Source organism: Rutidosis leptorrhynchoides, chromosome 6, assembly GCF_046630445.1.
Source record: "Rutidosis leptorrhynchoides isolate AG116_Rl617_1_P2 chromosome 6, CSIRO_AGI_Rlap_v1, whole genome shotgun sequence".
Taxonomy (NCBI): Eukaryota; Viridiplantae; Streptophyta; class Magnoliopsida; order Asterales; family Asteraceae; genus Rutidosis; species Rutidosis leptorrhynchoides.
In genome coordinates this window covers 295,303,126-295,329,568 of record NC_092338.1, presented here as the reverse complement: position 1 = coordinate 295,329,568, position 26,443 = coordinate 295,303,126, and the positions used below count along the sequence as shown (strand labels likewise).

General features: G+C 37.3%; 1 protein-coding gene across 1 annotated transcript; it reads left to right on the top strand.

Annotated features, from left to right (window-relative positions):
• Window positions 1–1,581: 1,581 nt before the first annotated feature.
• Window positions 1,582–2,615, top strand: LOC139854560 (uncharacterized). Its single transcript, XM_071843858.1, has 3 exons — window positions 1,582–2,347; window positions 2,410–2,471; window positions 2,550–2,615. The coding sequence occupies exons 1-3, from the start codon at window positions 1,582–1,584 to the stop codon at window positions 2,613–2,615; spliced, it is 894 nt and encodes a 297-aa protein (XP_071699959.1).
• The last annotated feature ends 23,828 nt before the right edge of the window (window positions 2,616–26,443 follow it).

Genomic DNA, 26,443 nt, shown 5'->3' with positions numbered 1-26,443 from the left:
GTCTAAAGTTTATTCAATTATTTAAACCTATAATTCACTCAACCTTTGTGTTGACAGTTTACTCGCATGTTTTCATAGGTACTTGAGTTTATGTGATGCTTCCACTGTGTTTAGAAGAGTCTGCATGCATTTGGGCAGATTTTTATGAAACAATTTATGAAACTTTGGCTTGCATTCGGTTTTTGAATAATTAATACTTGTGGGTTGTTGACAATGTTTTGTGTCAACTTTAGATTATTAATATGTTGGGTTACTTTTAACTACATATTTTGGTATGCTTTCCTTTTTAGGAAACTTTTGAAATAAAAGAATGCAATGTCGTTTGTTAAATTCATTTAAGTTCGATCAAGCTGTAGGACCAAGTGACGGAGCCATTAAGTGTTTTGACGGGGCCATCACACTTTACATGTGTGTGAGATGATGGACTCTATGAGTTTTGGGTCCACGTGGCAGGTTTGTGCGTTTTGGGTTACCACCCTCGGGGTAGTGAATCTCGGGCGATACGGATTCACATTGACAAGTAGGTCAACCCCGTTTTGTTGTTGAGATGAGTTAGGTAGTGATTCGCGTGTAGTTTCGGCTTCACTAGTGAATCGCGTGTGGTTTCGGATTCACGATGTCGCGTGTGGTTTCAGACATTCCCATTATAGTGGACTTAGGGTAGTGAATCGCGTGTAGTTTCGGTTTCACTAGGGCGCGCGTTAGACTTTGAATTGGGCTTAATGGGTTGGTTAACTCTTATAAATTTTGAAACTTCATATGTTCAGGTTCAAGAGCGCCGCTTTTGGGGGTAAAAGCGTCGCTTTTCGTCAGTGAGTTGTAGTCTTTTTGGTCAGTCGACATGAACGCCGCTTTTAGAAATAGGAGCACCGTTCTTGTGTCACAAAAGCGCCGCACCTGTGGTTGGTGCGCCGCTCTGGCAAAAAAAAAAGTTTTGTCATTTTTCGTTAAAATGGTTTGTCGTCATTTCAAGTGGTATCAGAGCATGGTCTAAGGGATTTTGGCGACTTGAGATAGGTGCCTAGACTTAGACTTTTGTGTGTGCTTATTTGTTGTGGGACTTGTAGGAGTACGGGTTGGATGGGAATTTAGTTAGTGCCTTAGTGTGTAGGTGAGCTAACTAGGATTGTGGCTTGTATCGTGATACTATTCTTGCATGTGTTTATATCGTGTGGTGTTTGTGTTTGCGTTTGCGTTGTGAATATCATCGAGCAAGATAGTCGTTGTACTAATGAGTTGAGACAGCATGTGCACGTAATAATGACTAGCTACCATTGTTACGAGTGCAAATCGTGTTTAACAAGTGATGTACAACGGGTGTTAAGCAAGATGGGGTGGTGTTGTGTGTGGTTTATTTGAGTTTCGTTGTTTAATCGTTTTGCATTCTTTAGAATGACGACGAGAAGCGGGACTTTGAATGGAGAACGAAATGACGAGGATGAGATGAGGGCTAGGATTGAAGCTGCATTTACGGAGCGAATGAGTGCGCTCCGAGAAGAGTTCGAAAGGGGGTTTCCTAAACCTCAAGGTGTTGGTGAAAAGGAGTTTAGTTACAAGAACTTTCGAGTGACTAAACCTCCGATGTACTACGGAGATCCCGATCCGTTAGTGAGTACCGGTTGGATCTCGGATGTCGAAGGGTATTTTCGTACAACTGAATGTCCTCCGAACAAGAAAACGAGACTCGCTACTAGTTTGTTACGGGGTAATGTGAAGAATTGGTTGGATGGTAAGATTGATATCGTTGGTGAAGAACCATTCATGAGGTTATCGTGGGATGATTTTAAGAAGGAATTCTTTGAGGAGTTCCGAACACAGGCGGATTTTTCAAGGATGCGTGATGAGTTGCGAAGTTTGCGACAAGGGTCTACGGACCTAAATACTCTTAAGGCTACCTTTTTGTCTAAGACTCGATTTTGCCCCGAGTATAGTAATAACAATAGGATGTTGATGGAGGACTTCCTTAACACTTTGAATGATGATTTTCGTGGGAAAATTAGCATTGGGAAAGTGGACTCTTTTGCTAAGTTATTTGCCGTGGCTAAGGGTTTCGAATCGTATACTCCTACGATGGCTGGTGATACTTCGGGTGAGAGAAGGGGTAATTTGTATAGCGCTCCGAGAAAGAAGGCTAGAAGTGCTATTGATGGTACAAGTAGCGGGAGGAAAGGAGTGTCGGATACTAGTGTCTCTAGATGTTTCAATTGTGGAGAAAGGGGGCACGAGTGCTGGGAGTGCCCAGTATCAAGAAGTAGCGGCATTGTGTGTTTCAACTGCCATAAAGGAGGACATTGCAAGGAAGAATGTCCTAAGCTAGCAGTGGCGGGCGTCGCGAGAAGACGTTCAGGTACTTTTAGCGTGGTATTCGTATGTTGTACATTTTGTTATAACATGCGATGTGTATTTAAGCCTTAGCTAAACTTTATTCTCCGTTGGAAATAATTATGGCGAGTGGTCGGCTTACGTTTGCGGTTTGGTGTTGCACTCGGTAGAGGGTGTGGTTAATGTGTCATGCCTTGACTCTGTTACGTGAGTCTTCTGTTGTTTAGGCATTCGAGGGTACTAGGGTCGCTAAGCTCGCTCGAGTGAGACCCATAGGACATTGGAGGCGATAGTGTCCTAGTGAGTGGAACGATTTTTCGTATATGTATATGATTTAAATTGCAGGATTCACTATGGTGTAGCAGTGAGCGATGTTACACTACTCGTTGTGATCAAGGCCAAAAGAGCGTGTGTTGTTGTGTTATGGTATGAACCACAGAGCCGGTAGTGCCATAGCATGTGCGAGTGTGCTACGATGTGAACCACGGAGCCGGTAGGACTATGGCACGAGTTGTTAAGGTGTGAACCATGGAGCCGGTAGCGCCTTAGCGTGAGTAACTCGAGTTGTGATGTGAACCACGGAGCCGGTAGCTGTAACACCCCAGGTAAAACGTTCCCCGTAGCAAAAGTTGTATTAAAGTAAGTTATTACACGTAGTAAAATATGTTTGTATCACATACTTATTTGATAAAATAATATCTATAATGAATAGTAAGTAAAAGTTGTATTATTTTGTAATAATAATTATTATTATAAAAATATCAATATTTATAATTACTAAGATGACATTATGATAAAACGATAATTCTAATTATGATAACTTTAATATTTACGATAATTTTTAATATTATCTTTAAAAATAATAATTCTATTTAAAATAATAACAATAATGATATTTTATAGTAACAATGACATTTCTATTAAAATGATAATTTTTTTTTAAATGATAGTTTTAATACTAACGATCCTTTTAATAATAATAGTAATGATAAAAAATAATAAGAACGATAATTTTATCTAAATCAATATCTTATAATATTTTAATTTCATCATGATACTCTTACCCATTATTTCCTAATCGTTTCGTTTAATAGCTTTTAATCGTCTTTTATATCGTGTTCGTAATAATGATAATAATAGTAATCAAAATAATTAGGTGTTACAAATATTTGTTTTAATTACACTAATATTAATAATGATAGTTACTATAACATTATTAACGATAATACTAATAATTATCTTAATGATAATATAGTAATAATAATAATAACAATAACAATAACCATTTTTAAATAATGATAATAATATTAATAATGATAATAATAATAAAAATACCAATAATAATAATAATAATAATAATAATAATAATAATAATAATAATAATAATAATAATAATAATTGGATAATAATAATAATACTAATTATAACTTTAACGATAGTAATAATAAAAAAATAACAATTTTTAATGATAAATCCTTTTATTGATAAAGATAAGAATAATAATAATAAGATAAAACTAGAACGACGATAATAACGACGATAATAATAATCATTTTTAATAATAATACAAAAATTCGAAGGACTATAACTTCAAATCCGTTCATCGAAATCATTCGATATCTAAATGAAAAGTTCTTAATTTTTCGCTAGCTTTCCAATGACATGCATATCTTATACTTTATCTCAGTCGCATATATAACTAATTCAGGATTCAACATAACCTAACTAAAGGCAATATCAAAAGTACAAACATGCATAATCCTATATACTCGAGCACTAGTCAGGAATACACTATTAGTATGTAAAAGTTAAATTATGAGTACTCACGTATCAATATTGAGATTCAATATTGCAGGAAAGGTACGTAGACGCAACGAAAATGATAAACACTATATTGACCCCACGAGCATACCCATGAACCATACTCAATCACCTCCATAGCTATAACCCATAATTTCCTTCATCCTATCCTACTTGAAAAACAATTTCGAAATCACTCGGACGGCACTCCGTCGTAATATTTTATGTATACTAATAATATCTTGAAATAATACGGAGTAAATATATATATATGTAAATCGATTGAGAGAGTTTAGAGAAAAATATTTTCAAGTTTCTATGAAATAATGAAACCTATTGAATTCTATTTATAATAGATTTTTGAATTATTAAAGTGAATTATTAAAGTATGAATTATTAAAGTGAATTATTAAAGTATGAATTATTAAAGTAAATTATTAAAGTATGAATTATTAAAGTGAATTATTAAAGTATGAATTATTAAAGTGAATTATTAAAGTTAAAGTAAAGTAAAAATAAAGTAAAGGTAAAGTTTAAGTATAGTAAAAGTATAAAACTATGTACGTATAATACGCGTATAAATATATATAATATTAATTTAAATTGTTATATATATTTAATAAAATAAAATATAAATATCGTTATCTTTATCATTCTAGTTAAGTAATGAGTTGTCAAAAGTGGTTCTAGATATTTATAAAAGTGTGTTACAGTAGCATCATGACAAATGCGTATGGTGTGAACCACAGAGCCAGTAGCACCATGACGCGAGTATGGTTAACCATATGGTGTGCGTATGATAGGTGGGTGTGATCGATTTATCGGTTACTTTGCGGCAAGTGCGGACGACCACTTAGGGGGTTAGTGTTTCAAGGCGTATGTACACTTTCGGTCATTGTGCGAGTACCGTTCCCTTGTGTGCGCGTGTTATTGGGTTAGAGTGTACCAGGTGTTATATCACCATGTGAGGGTACATGACGTATGTTCGTCTTATCTAAAGCGATGTGTATTGTTACTTGTTGTGAGTGAGGTGGCGAGTGACATCCTGGCGTAAGGATTCACTCTTCGTTGGCCACTTGATGTAGTGTGGTGAGTGATCCCATGAGATTTCACTCTTCGTTGACCACGATTGCGGTTTGAGGTGTGTGTGGCGAGTGTTGTTCACTCTTCATCGGCCACTTTTGCGTGTGAGTTATGTGTTGAGTGTTGTTCACTCTTTGTTGACCACTTTTCGTGTGTGTATGCGTGGTAGTGCCATTTTGGGAGGTGCTTTCGTCACCACATACGTATGCGAGTAGAGTCATGGTTGTTGACTAGATTGGGTGTAGGAAGTAACCGTGTTAACGGTTGTAACGGTGTATGGAAGGGTGTAAGTCTTGGTGTTCCCGAGCATCTCCTTAGTGTTGAGTTGAAGGGTAAATAGGCTAGCTGTGCGGCCTAGGTGGATTGTGACTAGCAGGTGTCGCTAGGACGTTGTGGGCGTTGAGCTTTAAAGTTCGTTAGACTTGTGTGACTTCGAGTAGTCAATTGATGTGTGACACCGCGAGGAGACCCCGTAAGGGTCGAGCTCTTGAGACTCGGTGGTAGTAGTGGGAGATTACATAACACTACGTTAGGTGCCTCCTTATACCTGCTTGTGTAATGTTTGACTCCGATGGTGTGATTACATTGTACTTGGGTGCTGGTGAGAAACCCGAAGATACAACTGTGATTGGTTACGGTGTTTAACGGGTGTTAGCATTTTGGCTAAATTGAAATGTCGAGGTTCAAGTACCATGTTGTGAGTCCATGGAGGATTGGTGCGTATAACCAACGTTGAGATCGGTCATGTGTACTGTGGAATGATAAAATTTCGCGGGATGTTATAATCTTGACGGTGAAAGTATGGGGTTAAGACCCTAAGTGGGAGAGTATGTACCCGGAGGGTACGGTGTTGCCTCAGTTTGGTAGGCGTGTTCGAGTGGTTTGTTGGAAGTCGTCTCATTTGGTGAACAAACTCGGGACGTAGAGTGTTGATTTTGACTGTCTCGTGTAGAGATATGTTAGTGTAGAGCGCGTTCGAGAGTGAGTTCTTTAGAGTATTGAGGACTTGTGCGTGCGAGAAGTGACAAGATCATCCTTAATGGACGATCAAAACGATGTTCACAGGGTAATGGTAGACGAGTTATGAGTCGTGCAAAGTTGCACGTCGTTTGGAGTTATCGAAGAGCTTGCGGGAAATTCCATCACCATGTGCGTGGTGTGGATGACTCAAATTAGTTTACGATTGGAGAGGATACTCTAAGTCGTAAATTAGAGTATGCCAATGAATCATGGAGGACCGTTGTATGGGTAGAACGTTACATTCCAAAGAAGTGGGACTTATAGGATGCAATGGCGGCATCGAAGGGTCCTGGGTTGTGTGAGTACTCGAAAAGTTGAGGAATGTGTACCTTCCTTGTTCGCGATGAGGTTTAGATCGCGAGGACGCGATCGAGTTCAAGTGGGGGAGAGTTGTAACACCCCGTTTTTCATAGCGCGAATATTCTGAGAGGTGTTTAAACGATGAGGTATATTATTTTATTAATAATATAATTTTTGAGGTGTCGGGTGTTGGAAACGTAGAGAATGGAGCGTGTAAAGAGAGGTTTTGCGCACTTTCACCAATTTGGTCATAACTTTGTCATACGAACTCGGATTGAGGCGAATCAAAAGCCCAGACGACCGTAATTCAAGTCCGGACATTTTTAATTTCTGGTGTTGAGCTGAAAGGCTCTAGGAGCGTTGCTCTTGGTCTAAGAGCGCCACTTTTGATCCTGATTGGGTGCTGTTTGTAATTTTGAAGAGTTAAATGAAGGGCATTTGGGTCTTTTCACGTGGGGTTGGTTTTGAGCCACTAAAACTCTAATCCATTGATCATTCTTATCCTCATTTAACCCACACAAACACTCTCTTCAAACCCTAGTGAGAGAAACCCATTTTTAGTGAGAGAGAGCTTGATTTAGAGAAGAAGGAGCTAGATTCTCACTAAAGTCCGAGTGTTAAAGTTGTTCATCTCGTTCACGGCTAAGTTATGGTAGTGTTGGTAAGTTCTAACTCCGAATTTCTTTATTTGATTTGATATTCAAAGTTAGGGTTTGAACTTGATTTGTTGAGAAACCCATTTAAACTCATGAAGTGAGTTTATTGATGCTAGTGATCGGGTTTTATATTTTTGTTGGTGGATTTTGGGTTGGTTGATGTTTTGGCCATGTTTAAGACTTGGAATTTGGGTTTAATCACTCGGTTTAATGATTATGGAAGTATTGAAACCCATTTGGGTGCATTTGGTTGACTAATTTTGAAATGGGTCAAAATTAGAGTTTATGTGTCAAATTGGGTAAGATAAGTGTTTAACACTTATGATTTGGTTTAATTGGTGTATTAGGACCATTTTCACTTGTGTTAGTGCTTATTGGTTAGTTTGAGTACGGTTTGTGCTTGGAAGTGCAATTGGGTCGAAATTGCACTAAGTGTCAATTTGGGTTGGTTTGTAATCTACCCTAATTGTGTTGTTTGTTATGTGATAATGAAATAGGTACTTTCCATTGATGTGTTGCGGATTATTCGGTTGCATTCATCTAGGCGATAAGGTGAGTGTAAATATATTATATGCGTATGTATGCATAGGATGGGTGCGGGTGGGGTAGAGTGATCCTTGGGCGTTCGGGTTCAGTTTACATGTGTGTGAGATGATGGACTCTATGATTTTTGGGTCCATGTGGCACGTTTGTGCGTTTTGGGTTACCACCCTTGGGGTAGTGAATCTCGGGCGATACAGATTCACATTGACAAGTAGGTCAACCCCGTTGTTGTTGTTGAGATGAGTTGGGTAGTGATTCGCGTGTATTTTCGGCTTCACTAGTGAATCGCGTGTGGTTTCGGATTCACGATGTCGCGTGTGGTTTCGAACATTCCCATTATTGTTGACTTAGGGTAGTGAATCGCATGTAGTTTCGGATTCAGTAGGGTGCGTGTAGTTTCGGCCAACCCTATTGTCGTTGAGGAGAAGGTAGTGAATTGCGTGTGGTTTCGGCCGGCCTTCATGTGTTTGAGGTAAAGGGGTTAACCTTGGGATTTTTGGGTAGACGTATATATATATCGTTGCGTTGTAGTTATTCTTGTGGATTTGGCTTGGTGGTACGTTATGTATAGCTTTGCTTAGTTATACTTGAATTGCGGTATGTGTTTACTATTTGTGTTGGTGATACATATTTCATTTTATGCATATGTATGTATATAGTATGTTTATCCTCACTAAGATTTATAGCTTACCCTCTCGTTGATATTATTTTTATAGGTTCGCAATGTGGCGGCTCGGGTAACCGTGGGAACTACTGGACTTCTGTAGGTTGCTTTAGAAGACCTTGCTTTTGGATCAATTTAGGATTGGGTAGTGTTTTCCCAATCACCATGCTCTAGTTTGTGTCAAAAACCTAAGGGTTGAGTCGTTAATCGGAATTTGTGGATTGTAATTGACTTCGGGTCAAAACTAGTGTAACGGGTTGTTTTGTTACAAACTAATGAATCGTTATGGTTATGGGGTACTTAAATTGTGAAGGAGTGTATTATGAGTCATATTAAACTTGTATTTGGTTCACTAAATTGTTAGACTTAGAATTGGGCTTAATGGGTTGGTTAACTCTTATAAATTTTGAAACTGCATAAGTTCAGGTTCAAGAGCGCCGCTTTTGGGGGTAAAAACGCCGCTTTTCGTCAGTGGGTTGTAGTCTTTTTGGTCAGTCGACATGAACGCTACTTTTAGAAATAGGAGCGCCGTTCTTGTGTCACAAAAGCGCCGCACCTGTGGTTGGTGCGCCGCTCTGGCAAAAAAAAAAGTTTTGTCGTTTTTCGTTAAAATGGTTTGTGGTCGTTTCATAAGTGTTGCAAGACTTCTTTGTATACCACATTTTTTGTTGTGTTGGATAGTTTGTTGTCGTTGTCTAAGATTAATATCTTGATTCGTTGCCGATTAGTAACCCGAGATGGTGCAACGTAAAGTTGTCCATGACTAAAGACCAGATTTGGAAGAAATAAACCGACACGCGATAGTGATTGTCGTTGACTTATATTTATTGTCATTGCAAAAACTACATGATTCTATCATTAATGATTTAAAATACTTTATCACTGAGACCAAGATCTGCCCGTTCCTGATAACATGCCGTCTTAATCTTCAATAGACTTCAAAAACAGACATATGTGTGCATGAGGGAATCCATGTTCTTGAAATTCAGTGGTGTAAACAACTGCAGTGAAAAAGTTATATAATTAGAGTTCTATTAAAAAAAAGTTAGAGTTTTAGTCAATATACAATTAAGGAATATGAAGATATTCATTGAAAATACCTTTTTCAACCTCGCCAAAGACATGATTCTCTTTGAAGTTTTGTATCATACTTTCTAGCTTCATTTGAAATAGCGAGCACAATATTGTCTTCGGGTCTAAAATTCTGATTATGCAAGAAATGGACAATTTCGCACCATTTTCGATTGCAATAACATTTATGAACACTTTGGATTGCATGATATACGTGATATGGCCAAAACGGACGGTTTTATTTGTGCGATGTCATCAGGTCGCAACGCATCAACTTTGACTATCAAAAGTGGATACTAGTTTTAAATTTATATTTAGCGGGGCCTAAATCGTACTACTCCTTATTATGAGTAAGAAAAGTATGACCTAGAGTCGTATTTTTGAGATATCAGTAGAATCGAACCTATATCTAAAACTTAAGATAATTCAAAGGTGCAGGAGTAGTGGTTGATTACCTAATTTTGGGTTTTCTAGATTAAGTAAGTAAAGCAAAGTCAATACGATAAAATTTGTAATTCAGATAAGGCTAAAACAAGTGCATGCTATGATTTCATCAGTTACTTTGCCGGTATTATGGAATGCTGGCTCATGGATAGGCAGTGACCTTATATTTACTACACTGGTTCTAAACGCCCCTGTCATAAGACATGTCACTGGGTAATGCGATAGGCTTGAAGATTCTGAATCGACAGCAACGTCCTTTACCCCCGACGCTCGTGCAGTCTGACTACAGGCATACACGTTCAGACGGCTCATCCAATTGAGCGACTCGGTTGGGTCACGTATTAACATTCCAAAATGGTCTAAACTTTCTTAAGTATAATAGAATACATGGTTTTCCATATCCGAGAGACGCGATGTGCCTTAATGCTTTCGTTAATGATTGGTTTAAAAGATAGTTAGTCCCTTAAAAGAGTTCAACCATAAAGAACACCATGGCCAAGTCAGGCTGACTTCCATGAATACGTTGTGATGACCCGGGAATTTCCGACCAAATTTAAACCTAATCTTTATATGATTTCGACACGATAAGCAAAGTCTGTATTGAAGAGTCTAAGTAGTTCTTGAACTGTTTACATGAATTCAGTTAACCTTTGACCATGCCCGAAGATTCACGAACAATTGTTTGTAAATAAATATGTATATATATATATATATATATATGTAAATATAAGAATGTATAATAATTAGAAGTAATGAAATATAACTTAAATTAAACATGTAAAATAAAATACAAGTTAATCAATTGAATTGAATAGGTAAAGTAGTATATAAAATAAAGAAGTTGCTATTAAAATAAATATCTACATATATATGAATCTATACATAGTTAATGTTGTATGTATGTTATAACATATATAAAATGTATAAATATTAAATATTCCATATATGTTATTATATCATATTAATAATAAAGACTAAGTATAAATTAAAATATTAAAGTTATGTTACTAACCTTACTTTCATTATAAATGTTAATATTTGTATTATTAATATTATTATATAAAAGATATAGAATTTGATATGTATAAGTTATCATGATTAAGAAGTATTATTGTTAGTATTATGATTATTATTGTTATTATTTGTATTAAAATTATTATTATTATACATATAAAGTATTAAAGGAATTATTACTATTAGTATTACCATTATTTATAATATTAAAAGTAACATTATTATAGTTATATTTATTAACAAATAAATTATTAATTGTAAATACAATTACATAAGTAAAAGGGATATAAAAAATAATAATAATAATAATAATAAATAAATAAATAATTAAATATGTAATATGTTTTATATCTTATTCAAGCTGTAGGTAATTTTGGAAGTGTCTTCAAAATCTGTACCAGAAAGATTTCATTATCGGTAATGTCCAAAAGCAGTGTACAATCTTTGTCACTTTTTATTTTTTTAATTTTTTTTTTTTGTGTGTACTGGATGACTAAGTCCTGTCGATCAAGTGGTATGATAAAACAAACGATTCATTGATAATTGATACGCTACAACCTCATAATCATTTATCAACTTACAATTACTTGTGCCAATTAATTGTTTTTTTAAACAGAAAAGCAAGAACACGCACCTGTTCTTGACTAGATTTTCCAAAACCACGAATTCATCTTTTTTTTCAAAAACAAATAATGCAGTTTTGTTAGTAATTCATCAAACAAACTTTCTGTAAAGTTTCAAACTTCAATTTTTCGAATTGAGTTTAAATTTCGAAGTCAAAGTTATTGAGTTAAAAAGTCAACTTTTGTTCTTGAGCCAAATTCGAGTTTTCTGTTTCGATTTGAGTTAAATTGATGTTACCAATAGTTTCTAGGAGGGGATTAAAATCTATTTTATGTTATAAACTTAGTCCCAAACGTTCTCCAAATCGATTTCATTTTTTTTTTCTTTACAACTCAGCGAAGCAGCAGCAGTATGTTTTACTTTTTTTATTTTTTTTATTTTTTTCCGTTTGTTTTGCTTATAAATAATACCATTTTATGATATACGAATTGTTTATAAGTCTTTAGCAAAACCAAGATATCGATATCGTAATCTTAAATGTCATTTTGATTGTTGAATTCTGGTGAAGAAGATAATGAAATTCGAGTGAAAATGATACCCGTTATATATATTTTGGGATTGAAATATAATCAGAAATACTTAACAGAGCAGATGGTTTGGAGATGGTTCAGGTTAGCGGGAGGTAATGGGTTCGAGTCCCGGCCTGGGCAGTTTATAAACTTTTTATTCTTTAAAGGTAGTTTTCCTTTGTTATTATTATTACTATCATTATTATTATTGTTATATTTATTATGATTGTTATTGTTAAGTATTATTAGTTATTGTTATTAATTCAAGTATTATTGTTATTAGCAGTATTATTTAGAAATTATTAGTATTATAACAAATATTATTATTATTATAAGTATTACTAGTGTTAGTATTATTATTATTATCATCATATAGGATTTCTAATGTTGTTGCCAATATAAATGCTATCATTTAAAAATGTAACTTTATTATATTAACTACTAGTATAAATATTATTATAATTAGGATTATCATTATTATCATTACTATAAAAATAACGCAAACTTGTTTATTTATTATTAATATTGGTATTAGTACCCTTTTATAATTATTAGTATTATTATGAATACTACCACTAATAATTACTATTAAAACCATAATTATTATTAAAATTACTAATATCGTTACAAATATTATTTTTATCATTTTACCAACTGTATTAAAATTATCATTTTTATTATCATTACTAAATGTATTATTAGTATTATTATTTATATTATAAGTATTACTAAAATTACCATGATATTAAAACTATCCTTCTATTAAAAATTATTTTATTATCATTGTTAATTTTATAACAAGTGAATAAGATACATGTAAGAATATATTTATATTACATATATGTATGTATTAATAATATTATCAAATTTTATATAAATATTCATATATAATAAATTAGGTGTTCTTAACATAATATTAAGCAGATAAATATATACATAATATATAATTTAAGGATATAATATATATACATTTGTTCGACTACGAATATACGTTTTAATATATATACAAATGATATAGGTTCGTGAATGCTAGGCCAACCCCGCATTTGTTCAGTTGTTTAATGTCGTTATATGTATTTTTACTACAAAATACATTAGGTGAGTTTCATTATTCCCCTTTTAAATGCTTTTGCAATATATATTTTTGGGACTGAGAATACATGCGCTGCTTTTATAACTGTTTTACGAAATAGACACAAGTAATCGAAAATACATTCTATGGGTGAATTATTAAACCGAATATGCCCATTTTTAGTCTGGTAATCTAAGAATTAGGGAAAAGACACCCTAATTGATGCGAATCCTAAAGATAGATCTATCGAGCCTAACAAGCCCCATCCAAAGTACCGGATGCTTTAGTACTTCAAAATTTATAACATGTCCGAAGGAGGATCCCAGAATGATGGGGATATTCTTATATGCATATTGTGAATGTCGGTTACCAGGTGTTCAATCCATATGAATGATATTTTTGTCTCTATGCATGGGACGTATGTTTATGAGAAATGGAAATATGAAATCTTGTGGTCTATTAAAATTATGAAATGATTATTTATGTTAAACTAATGAACTCACCAACCTTTTGGTTGACACTTTAAAGCATGTTTATTCTCAGGTACGAAAGAAATCTTTCGCTGTGCAATTGCTCATTTAAAAGATATTACTTGGAGTCATTCATGACATATTTCAAAAGACGTTGCATTCGAGTCGTCGAGTTCATCAAGATTATTATTTAGTCAATTATAGTTGAATATATTATGAAATGATTTGCATGTCAATAATTTTCGATATAATGCAAGTTTGTCTTTGAAAAACGAATGCAATGTTTGTAAAATGTATCATATAGAGGTCAAGTACCTCGAGATGTAACCAACTATTGTGAATCGTTTGTAATCGATACGGACTTTGTCCGGATGGATTAGGACGGGTCTCTACAGTTGGTATCAGAGCGGTGGTCTTAGCGAACCAGGTCTGCATTAGTGTGTCTAGCTGATAAGTCGTTAGGATGCATTAGTGAGTCTGGACTTCGACCTTGTCTGCATGTCAAAAGTTTTGCTTATCATTTTGTGTCGAAAATTACCTGCTTATCATTCTTAGGGAATCATTTGCTTATCATTCTTAGTCTAGACACATCTTACTGCAATGATTGTATGAATAGTGTATAGACAAAATTCTTATCTTAGCGTATCTGATAATTCATATCTTAGCGTATATGTTATTGTTATCTTTGCCTGACAGCTTCCGTAGATTCCTCCGTAACTTATGAGATTTTAGTATTATATATGCATATGTAAATTATGTATTGCAGGATACTAATCTACATCCTATAATCTATTTCTTATCGAAAATCCTTCATCTGATCGTACGAGATGAATCCCTCAATCAGTTCGAGTCTCTCAGATTTCGATAGCTATTCCGATAGTTATTCTGACAGCTATTCCGACATGGATATTCACCTAAGCTCCGAAAGCGGTGTCACCAGAATGAATCCATCAATCAGCCACCCCCAATTCATCTGATGGGTTTGTAGTCGACTTAATCAATGGAGACGCGAAGAAGGCGATCCTTTTCACCAACCGAATTTACCTCTTGACGAAGAACCCGAAGCACTTACCAGTGAATTAGTCCGAAACACCATTTTCACCCTCATTTTCCCAAATATCTCACCATGATTATATTCTATCTAAAATTATAAACCTCATTCGTCCGCTCGTCTGAACCGACAATCATCCTGGCGTAATAGAAGAAGTCAATGAGCTTTGCGCTCGAGTAGTGGCTTTGGAAAATATGGTGCAAAACGTACCAGCTTCAGCAACATCACCGGCACCAACAGTATCACCAATATCAACATCAGTACCACCAACAACCCAAGTTTCAACATCACATGCCTCAACATCGCAATCTATACCTCAAGCATAATTTTCGTTCTACATTTTGTCCTACATCGATTATCTTCGTTCTACGTATCGTTCTGCATCCTTGATCTTCGTTCGACATGACGATTATGTAATATCCAATGTTTTAGAGATTATTTACTCTAGTTCTAACCGTAAACCAGATGAGTTAAATATCATATTAACTCATTAAATTCATGATTATATCTGAAGAAAATATATATGTAAGTAAATTTTCATAAAGATTGTAATTAAAAATTCTTATGTACAAACTGTTAATGGTGAAAATATTTTAACGGGTAGGTAATACCCGAGGAATATTTAGATTTCACATTAATAAGTTACACTGTACATTCTTCGAATCTAATTCAACTGTAACGACCCTGGATTTTCCAACGTTTATTTATTAGTAATTATTATTATTAATACGTGTGATTTAAACGAATGTATGTTATTACATTTACTTGTTGCCTTGATTGCCCGTACTTGATTCTTTAATGCCTTAAACATCTTTGTGACACCCGGAACTTACACGAATAATATTTTCACATATTATTTACATTCATGATTAGTTTTAGTAATCATTTTGACTAACTATGGTGATTAGTTAGTTACTTGGGCTTTAATTGGATTTATTTGTTAAATACTTGAACTTGGGCTTGACAAAGCTAATGGACTCATGAATAAGGCTTATAAGCCCACCCTACATATTAAATGGACTTAATTTAGCCCATCACACTTGTAAGTAATACTTTCAAACATAAAATAGTTAGTTTAAGACACTTGGAATAATTAACTAGGTGGAAGACAAGTTACTTACAAGCATGCTAGTCATCTTTAGCCCATATATTCCCCTTTTCCTATTCCACACAAACACCACACCCCATGCAAGAATCTAGCATGTTAACCACCCCATTGGAGGGCCATATGGCCGTAACCTTGGTGGGTATAGGGGGAGAATTCAAAGTTTTTTTTGACTACATATTACTAGCATTCACTCCACTCTTACACACACTCTTACTTGCTCTCATTTTTCTCACATTCTTCTCTCTAATTGGTAAGTAACAAGATTTATTTTCTCTTCTTTCTCTTCATCTAAAACCACCACCAGCATCATTCTTTTACTTGGTTGTGTTGTTGTTTAATTACTTGTTCTTGTTGTTGATTACCTTCTTGAAGTGGTTTGTTGTTTTAAAGAATCAAACTCCCTAGTTTGTTCTTCATATTATCTTGTTATTCAAGAATAAGCAAGAACCTAAACTCTCTAGCTTATGGTTCTACAATTGATGTTTTAAAGATTTAAAGTTCATAAGTTCTAAAAATCATACATGCATTCATGTTTGTAAACTTGAGGTTTACTTTCTTAAGAATCAAAGCCTTGGCTTGAATCTTTAAAGTATGAATAACCATGAACTTATTACTTGTAAATTTAGTTTACTTCTTCGTTTCATACACTTTTAATTTCATGATTCTTGTTATAATGGTCAAAGTGTTACTAGTTAACCTTGACCTCATTTATCTTGAACTAAAGTTAAAAGTTCAAGAACATGCAAATGAAACTTTTAATTATAACTTTGTACACATATGTTTGATCTAACTTTTGTGTATTGGATCTTCAAGATCAAACTAACCACTTATTATTTTCAAGTTTGTGGTACAATATCACCTTTCTAATTCATGCATGTGTTGAATCTATGATCTTGATGCAACTTTGGTTCATCAAACTTCATACAACTCTTAAGTGAGTTGTGCTTCGTATCATAGACTTACACTAGTGTTATGATGGCCAAATCTTGGTTAAGACGATGCAAACACATCAATGAGTTGTACACTTGAAGCTATATGCATCAAGGATGAGAACCATGATGAACATCAAGCACCAAGACCACCGGAACTCACTTAAACTTACTGTTCTGTCCAAACCCTACTGACCTGCTGTTTCTGTAACAGACCAGTAGACCTGGGATACTGAGACCATGATTTTTAGATAGAAATTTTCGAGTAGATAAATTTTCATATAAGACTTGTCTTAATCCGAGTTACGGTTTAGAATCTACGGCCCTCCGAGCGTCACTATGTCCATTTACTTTTCTGTTTTCTGTTTACAGTTTCTGTTTTTCTGGTTTCTGTAACAGACCAGTACACCTGGGCTACTGTAACCTTTACTTTCGGATAGCTCAGTTCGTGTATATAACTTTTCATATAAGACTCGTCTTCATCCGAGTTACGGTTTAGGATTTATGGCCCTCCGATCGTCACTAGGTCCTTTTAACGTTGTGCAGAAATTTCAGACCTACTCGCACTTAAACCGTCACCACGGTCAAACGAAGAAGAGTTTGCTTCTGGAATTTTTACCACACTTAAGGGACTCATAGATGGAGCCATGGCCACTGGTCTCACCTTAATTCAGTGAGGGTAGAGGCCGTGGTAACTGACTGAAATCAGCCTTTGTTTTAAAATACATTCATAAACGAAACTCACTTTACGCCTTTTGTTAAATGATGAATGATGATGACCCTTAAGATCTTAATTACATACTTTTAAAACTATTCAGACAATTTACTGACTTAGTACTATTTGACTTAGGTTGAGGACCTTCGGACCGATTACTTGCACACCTTTTCCGAACCGACTTTACGACTACATTATCATTGTGAGTTATAGCATCCCTTTTTACTTTAACTATTTTGAGACTGAGAATACATGCACGTTTTATGTTTTACATACTAGGCACGAGTACTTAAAACTTATATATGTGTGGGTTATACAACGGCATAAACATTCCCTTTAGCTCGGTAACGTTTAATCATTGGTTTTTGAACCATGAACGAGAATCTTAGATATGGATCCATAGGGTTTGATATCCCCACTCGGGCTAGTCGCGCTAGCATTTAATGAGTGATTAATACTTCGTAATCATATGCACTTGCCAAGTGTACTTTCAGGGGGTATAAACTTTAAGTTAGTTACCAAGTGCCCACGGTTAAGCATATACTTTTACATACTTTTGAAACGCTAGTTGTAGCACTGAAATCTCGTGGCCTACTTACATTACTGTTATACTTAAACTATAGCTCACCAACCGTTGTGTTGACATTTTAAGCATGTTTTTCTTAGGTGCGTAAGGTTTACTTCCGCTGTGTACTTGTTGTGCTGTAGACACCCGCTGCTTAGAGTTGACAACGCATGAACTACTTTATTTTGCATTCAAACTTTCATACTTTTGAACTATGACTTGTAACGACCGTTGTGGTCACATACACTTATTATTTGCTTCTACTTAGTGAAGCCTGCTTTTGGATTGTAAAACATTCGATGTTGGTAGACATCACTTTATTATTGAATGCAAGCTCTTTTTGAAAACGCATGTAGTACTTGACCTTGTAATGATCCTGTTGTTGATGATTCGTATACGATGGTTTTGTACGGGGCATCACATTTGGTATCAGAGTATTGGTTGTAGGGAATTAGGATGCATTAGTGAGTCTAAGACCGACCCGAGTAGGATTCACTAATAGGACTAATCTATAACTTGCTAGTTTACTTGTTTCCGCTGAACTTACTGCATGCTGTTGCTTACATTTTCTGCTATATGCCGTATGCTACTACATGATATCACTACTGCATGATGCTACTTGCTTTTGATTGCATGCTACTTTCATACGAATTGCTGTTATTGCCATGCTAGTTACTGTTATACATGATTTAAACTGTTGGCCTAATACGTGCTTGCTTTATGACTTACTGACATGGAAAATTTATTTTTCCTTGTTCAGATGTCGGATGTACCACCTGCTAGCGTTTTGGGCAGTACAGACTCAGACCCCGTCGCCCTACCTACTGCTACACCTGCTGCTGCTACTGCCGATACACCAGCCCTGACACCCACTAGTGATCCCGACACTTCTACTTCCGGAGCTGGTACTAGTGCACCCACTCCAGTGTCTGCTCCCGGACCCTCGAGGTTACAGCCCCGCATTGGTGGTATTGAGATCCCCGCGGAGTTCGGGGAAGGGCCGTTTCGTAACCACATGCGCACGCCTTGCCGACGCACTCCCGACAGACATTTAGTTGTGATTCCGCCAGGCAGACACAGACAGATGTTGGCCGCCTTCGGACGCTTCGGATTACCAGCTCAGCCACCAGTATCACCACCACACGATTCGGATGACTCATCATCCGCCGATTCTTCATCATCAGATGACTCCAGTGATGATGAGGATCCTGCTGATAGACCTATTCAGGCACCCTCCACCCCGCCGAAGAAGCGGTACCGTTTCGACGGCACCGTCATTCCAGGGGTGAATGGAGGTCGCGCTTTTACTGACACATTTGGCCATCGTCGTAGGGTTACTGCTCGTAAACGAGTTGTGTCATACCCTGCCGACCCACAGATACATAAGGTTCCCCGTTACGTATTGACTATTCCTGGAACCGTACCACCTAGATTTAGATACGGACCACTTACATCTAGGGACGTACCATCTACATCCGGAGCCAGACCATCTACATCAGCACCACCCGCCACCACCACCGGTTATCCCACCCGTTCAAAATGGGTGTACTTACAAGGAATTCCAGAGCTGCAAACCGCATAACTTCAGTGGAACCGAGGGACCGGTTGGTCTCACCAGATGGTTCGAAAAGCTTGAATCAGGATTCCAAGTTAGCAACTGTTCGGAGGATAACAAGACCAAGTTTGCATCTTGCACGCTATCTGACGGCGCGCTAACATGGTGGAACACGTTAGCTCAAGAGAAGGGCATTGATGAGGCATATGCTACACCATGGGAGGAATTCAAAGCTGCTATGATTGATGAGTACTGTCCGAGAACCGAAATTCAGATGATGGAAATGGAATTCATGCAGTTAAAGGCCGTTGGGAACGACCTTGATGGTTACAACAGGAGGTTTCTTGAGTTAGCTCTTATGTGTCCGACAATGGTCACCCCGGAATTCAAGCGTATGGAGAGATACTTTTGGGGACTCCCTAAGTCCATCAAAGGAAACGTCACATCATCCAAACCACCGAATGTTCCTGAAGCAATGCGCATGGCGCATACTCTCATGAATCAGATTCTTATTGATGAGCCGGAGAAGGCTAAGTTTGAGGCTGGTAGTAGCAAAAAGAGGAAATGGGACAACAATCACAACAAAAACAACAACAGGGGGAGAAACTACGATCAAACCCCCGCTAAGAGACACAACAACGGTGGAAATCCCAAACCCGGCACAAGCTCCAACCCGAACTACAAAGGTACCCTACCGCAATGCAAGAGGTGTTACAAACACCACACTGGGTATTGTAACGTGGTTTGTGAGAAGTGCCAATGGTCTGGACATATAGGCAAGGATTGCAAGGTCACAACTTTGAATGCAAGGGCGAATCCCACCGGGCCGAAGAAGTGCTACGGATGCAGAAAGACGGGTCACTTCAGGAATGAGTGCCCCGACAAGCGAAAGGACGGCGGACCATCGCGAGGTAGAGCTTTTAATGTTAATGCAAGGGATGCACGCGAGAACCCCAACTTGGTGACAGGTATATTCACTATCAACAATCTTTTAGCTTCTGTCCTATTTGATACCGGTGCCGATAGAAGTTATGTATGTAGACACTTCTGTGATAAGATAAATTGGTCATTAGTCCCTTTAAAAGAAAGTATGCTTGTCGAGGTAGCCAACGGTAAACTTGAAAAGGTTAACCAAATTGGCCGAGGGGATATTATTAATATAGCTGGTGCGAATTTCGAAATTGACTTGATACCTATCAAACTGGGAAGTTTTGACGTGATCGTCGGTATGGATTGGTTGACCAAAGTAAGGGCCGATATTATTTGTGGAGATAAAGCTCTTCGTATACCACAAGGAGATGGCGAGCCGCTGATTATCTATGAGGAGAGATGTACGTCGAAGCTGAACCTCATTAGTTCCGTGAAGGCACAAAAGATTATGAAGAAGGGACGTTTTGCTGTCCTAGCACATGTGAAAACGGTAGAAACCGAGGTGAAGAGTGTGAACGACGTACGAATTGTGAACGAGTTTCCTGATGTCTTTCCAGAGGAGTTACCAGGATTACCACCACCGAGGGCAGTGGAATTTCAGATCGATTTAGTGCCAGGAGCTGCACCCGTAGCTCACGCACCGTACCGACTTGCACCTTCCGAGATGCAAGAGTTACAAAGCCAACTACAGGAACTCCTAGATTGAGGGTTTATTCAACCAAGGTCTTCGCCGTGGGGCGCACCTATTTTGTTTGTGAAGAAGAAGGATGGATCCTTCCGTATGTGCATCGACTACCGTGAACTCAACAAATTGACAATCAAGAATCGGTATCCACTACCACGATTTGACGATCTTTTTGATCAGCTGCAAGGATCGAGCGTTTACTCTAAGATCGATTTGTGATCCGGTTATCACCAGTTGAGGGTGAAAGGGAGTGATGTGATGAAGACTGCATTTAGGACACGCTATGGTCATTATGAATTTCTCGTAATGCTGTTCAGATTGACCAATGCACCTGCCGTATTTATGGACCTCATGAATCGTGTCTGCAAGCCGTACTTGGACAAGTTTGTTATCGTCTTCATAGATGATATCCTCATCTACTCCAAAAGCGAAAAGGAACACGAGCAACACCTCCGATTAGTGCTTGAACTCTTAAGACAAGAGCAACTTTACGCCAAATTCTCCAAGTGCGAATTTTGGTTGAAGGAAGTACAGTTTCTGGGCCATGTTGTGAGCGACCAGGGTATCAAAGTTGATCTCGCGAAGATTGAAGCTATCAGCAAGTGGGAAACCCCCACCACTCCGACTCATATTCGCCAATTCCTAGGTCTCGCCGGTTATTACCGAAGGTTTATCGAAGGTTTCTCTCTGATTGCGCGTCCTTTGACCACACTGACTCACAAGGGCAAGAAGTTCATTTGGGAACCCGCACATGAATCAGCATTTCAAACCTTGAAGAAGAAGTTAACCACCGCACCTATCCTATCGCTTCCTGAGGGCAGTGACGACTTTGTTGTTTATTGCGATGCATTGAAGAATGGATTTGGTTGCGTATTGATGCAAAGATCAAAGGTTATTGCCTATGCATCCCGACAATTGAAGATTCATGAGCGGAACTACACAACTCATGATCTCGAACTTGGAGCCGTTGTCTTCGCGCTCAAATTATGGAGACACTATTTGTATGGAACTAAAAGTACTATCTTCACCGATCACAAGAGTCTTCAACACATCTTCCATCAGAAGCAACTGAATATGAGACAGCGTCGATGGATCGAGATGCTTAACGACTATGATTTTGAACTCCGTTATCACCCTGGCAAGGCCAATGTTGTAGCTGACGCTTTAAGTCGAAAGGAGAGGACGGTACCTCTTCGCGTTTGGGCTCTGAACATCACCATCCATTTGAACCTCAACAATCAGATCCGAGTAGCCCAAGATGAGGCTCTCAAGGAGGAGAATATATCTCATGAACATTTGAACATACTTATCTCTCGATTCGAGGTTAGAGATACTGGACTCCGATGTTATGCCGGAAGAATTTGGGTACCTCGTTATGGAGATCTACGGAACCTTATACTTGATGAAGCACACAAATTGAGATATTCGATTCATCCTGGAGCGGGCAAAATGTACCACAACCTTAAGAAACAGTATTGGTGGCCGAATCTTAAGAAGGACGTTGCGACTTATGTTGGTAAGTGTTTGACTTGCTCGAAGGTTAAAGCCGAGCATCAGAGACCTTCTGGTTTACTCCAACAACCGGAAATCCCACAATGGAAGTGGGAAAGGATAACAATGGACTGCATCACCAAGCTACCAAATACGGTGGGCGGATACGATACTATTTGGGTTATTGTTGACCGCCTTACTAAATCTGCACACTTTCTAGCGATGAAGGAAACGGATATGATGGAGAGACTTGCTCAACTATACATCAAGGAGGTTGTATCTCGTCATGGTGTACCCTTATCGATCATCTCCGATCGCGATCCCCGTTTTGCCTCTAGATTTTGGCGTTCTTTTCAAGAAGCCATGGGAACTCGTCTTGACATGAGTACTGCTTATCATCCTCAGACTGACGGGCAAAGTGAACGAACGATTCAGACGTTGGAAGACATGTTGCGTGCATGTGTCATTGATTTTGGAAAGGCCTGGAAAAGGCATTTGCCACTAGCCGAATTCTCGTACAACAACAGTTACCACTCGAGCATTAATGCTGCACCTTTTCAAGCGTTGTATGGCCGTAAGTACCGATCTCCTATTTGTTGGGTTGAAGTAGGCGAAAAGCAAATCACCGGACCCGAGGTAGTCCACGAAACCACGGAGAAGATTGCTCAGATTCAAGCTAGACTTAAGATTGCCCGTGATCACCAAAAGAGTTATGCCGATCTTAAACGTAAGGACTTTGAATTCAACGTTGGTGATCGTATAATGTTAAAGGTTGCACCTTGGAAAGGTGTGATCCATTTTGGAAAACGTGGAAAGTTAAACCCACGATACATTGGCCCTTTTGAAATCTTGGAACGTGTTGGACCCGTTGCTTACCGTTTGGATCTACCAGCACAATTGAGTTCAGTTCATCCTACCTTCCACGTGTCAAACTTGAAGAAGTGTCTTGCTGCACCCGAACTTATCATACCACTTGAGGAACTTACGATTGACGACAAACTCCACTTTGTGGAGGAACCTGTTGAAATTATGGATCGTGAGATCAAAACTTTGAAGCGCAACAAGATTCCAATCGTCCAAGTACGATGGAATGCCAAACGAGGACCCGAGTTTACTTGGGAGCGAGAGGATCAAATGATGCGGAAGTATCCTCACCTTTTCCCGACTCCTCCATCTACCTCAGCTTAAAATTTCGGGACGAAATTTTCTTTAACAGGTGGGTGATGTAACGACCCTGGATTTTCCAACGTTTATTTATTAGTAATTATTATTATTAATACGTGTGATTTAAACGAATGTATGTTATTACATTTACTTGTTGCCATGATTGCCCGTACTTGATTCTTTAATGCCCGAAACGTCTTTGTGACACCCGAAACTTACACGAATAATATTTTCACATATTATTTACATTCATGATTAGTTTTAGTAATCATTTTGACTAACTATGGTGATTAGTTAGTTACTTGGGCTTTAATTGGATTTATTTGTTAAATACTTGAACTTGGGCTTGACAAAGCTAATGGACTCATGAATAAGGCTTATAAGCCCACCCTACATATTAAATGGACTTAATTTAGCCCATCACACTTGTAAGTAATACTTTCAAACATAAAATAGTTAGTTTAAGACACTTGGAATAATTAACTAGGTGGAAGACAAGTTACTTACAAACATGCTAGTCATCTTTCCCCCATATATTCCCCTTTTCCTATTCCACACAAACACCACACCCCATGCAAGAATCTAGCATGTTGACCACCCCATTGGAGGGCCATATGGCCGTGACCTTGGTGGGTATGGGGGGGAGAATTCAAAGTTTTTTTTGACTACATATTACTAGCATTCACTCCACTCTTACACACACTCTTACTTGCTCTCATTTTTTCACATTCTTCTCTCTACTTGGTAAGTAACAAGATTTATTTTCTCTTTTTCCTCTTCATCTAAAACCGCCACCATCATCATTCTTTTACTTGGTTGTGTTGTTGTTTAATTACTTGTTCTTGTTGTTGATTACCTTCTTGAAGTTGTTTGTTGTTTTAAAGAATCAAACTCCCTATTTTGTTCTTCATATTATCTTGTTATTCAAGAACAAGCAAGAACCTAAACTCTCTAGCTTATGGTTTTACAATTGATGTTTTAAAGATTTAAAGTTCATAAGTTCTAAAAATCATACATGCATTCATGTTTGTAAACTTGAGGTTTAGTTTCTTAAGAATCAAAGCCTTGGCTTGAATCTTTAAAGTATGAATAACCATGAACTTATTACTTGTAAATTTAGTTTACTTCTTCGTTTCATACACTTTTAATTTCATGATTCTTGTTATAATGGTCAAAGTGTTACTAGTTAACCTTGACCTCATTTATCTTGAACTAAAGTTAAAAGTTCAAGAACATGCAAATGAAACTTTTAATTATAACTTTGTACACATATGTTTGATCTAACTTTTGGGTATTGGATCTTCAAGATCAAACTAACCACTTATTATTTTCAAGTTTGTGGTACAATATCACCTTTCTAATTCATGCATGTGTTGAATCTATGATCTTGATGCAACTTTGGTTCATCAAACTTCATACAAATCTTAAGTGAGTTGTGCTTCGTATCATAGACTTACACTAGTGTTATGATGGCCAAATCTTGGTTAAGACGATGCAAACACATCAATGAGTTGTACACTTGAAGCTATATACATCAAGGATGAGAACCATGATGAACATCAAGCACCAAGACCACCGGAACTCACTTAAACTTACTGTTCTGTCCAAACCCTACTGACCTGCTGTTTCTGTAACAGACCAGTAGACCTGGGCTACTGAGACCATGATTTTTAGATAGAAATTTTCTAGTAGATAACTTTTCATATAAGACTCTTCTTAATCCGAGTTACGGTTTAGAATCTACGGCCCTCCGAGCGTCACTATGTCCATTTACTTTTCTGTTTTCTGTTTACAGTTTCTGTTTTTCTGGTTTCTGTTACAGACCAATACACCTGGGCTACTGTAACCTTTGCTTTCAGATAGCTCAGTTCATTTATATAACTTTTCATATAAGACTCATCTTCATCCGAGTTACGGTTTAGGATTTATGGCCCTCCGATCGTCACTAGGTCCTTTTAACGTTGTGCAGAAATTTCAGACCTACTCGCACTTAAACCGTCACCACGGTCAAACGAAGACGAGTTTGCTTCTGGAATTTTTACCACACATAAGGGACTCATAGACGGAGCCATGGCCACTGGTCTCACCTTAATTCAGTGAGGGTAGAGGCCGTGGTGACTGACTGAAGTCAGCCTTTGTTTTAAAATACATTCATAAACGAAACTCACTTTACGCCTTTTGTTAAATGATGAATGATGATGACCCTTAAGACCTTAATTACATAATTTTAAAACTATTTGGACGATTTACTGACTTAGTACTATTTGACTTAGGTTGAGGACCTTCAGACCGATTACTTGCACACCTTTTCCGAACCGACTTTACGACTACATTATCATTGTGAGTTATAGCATCCCTTTTTACTTTAACTATTTTGGGACTGAGAATACATGCACGTTTTATGTTTTACATAATAGGCACGAGTACTTAAAACTTATATATGTGTGGTTTATACAACGGCATAAACATTCCCTTTAGCTCGGTAACGTTTAATCATTGGTTTTTGAACCATGAACGCGAATCTTAGATATGGATCCATAGGGTTTGACATCCCCACTCGGGCTAGTCGTGCTAGCATTTAACGAGTGATTAATACTTCGTAATCATACGCACTTGCCAAGTGTACTTTCAGGGGGTATAAACGTTAAGTTAGTTACC

Coding starts and splice junctions, on each gene's coding strand:
- LOC139854560 (XM_071843858.1), top strand. CDS start 1,582: ATGTACTACGGAGATCCCGATCCGTTAGTGAGTACCGGTTGGATCTCG. Junction 2,348..2,409: donor CGTCGCGAGAAGACGTTCAG/GTACTTTTAGCG, acceptor TGTGTATTTAAG/CCTTAGCTAAACTTTATTCT. Junction 2,472..2,549: donor GTGGTCGGCTTACGTTTGCG/GTTTGGTGTTGC, acceptor TCTGTTGTTTAG/GCATTCGAGGGTACTAGGGT.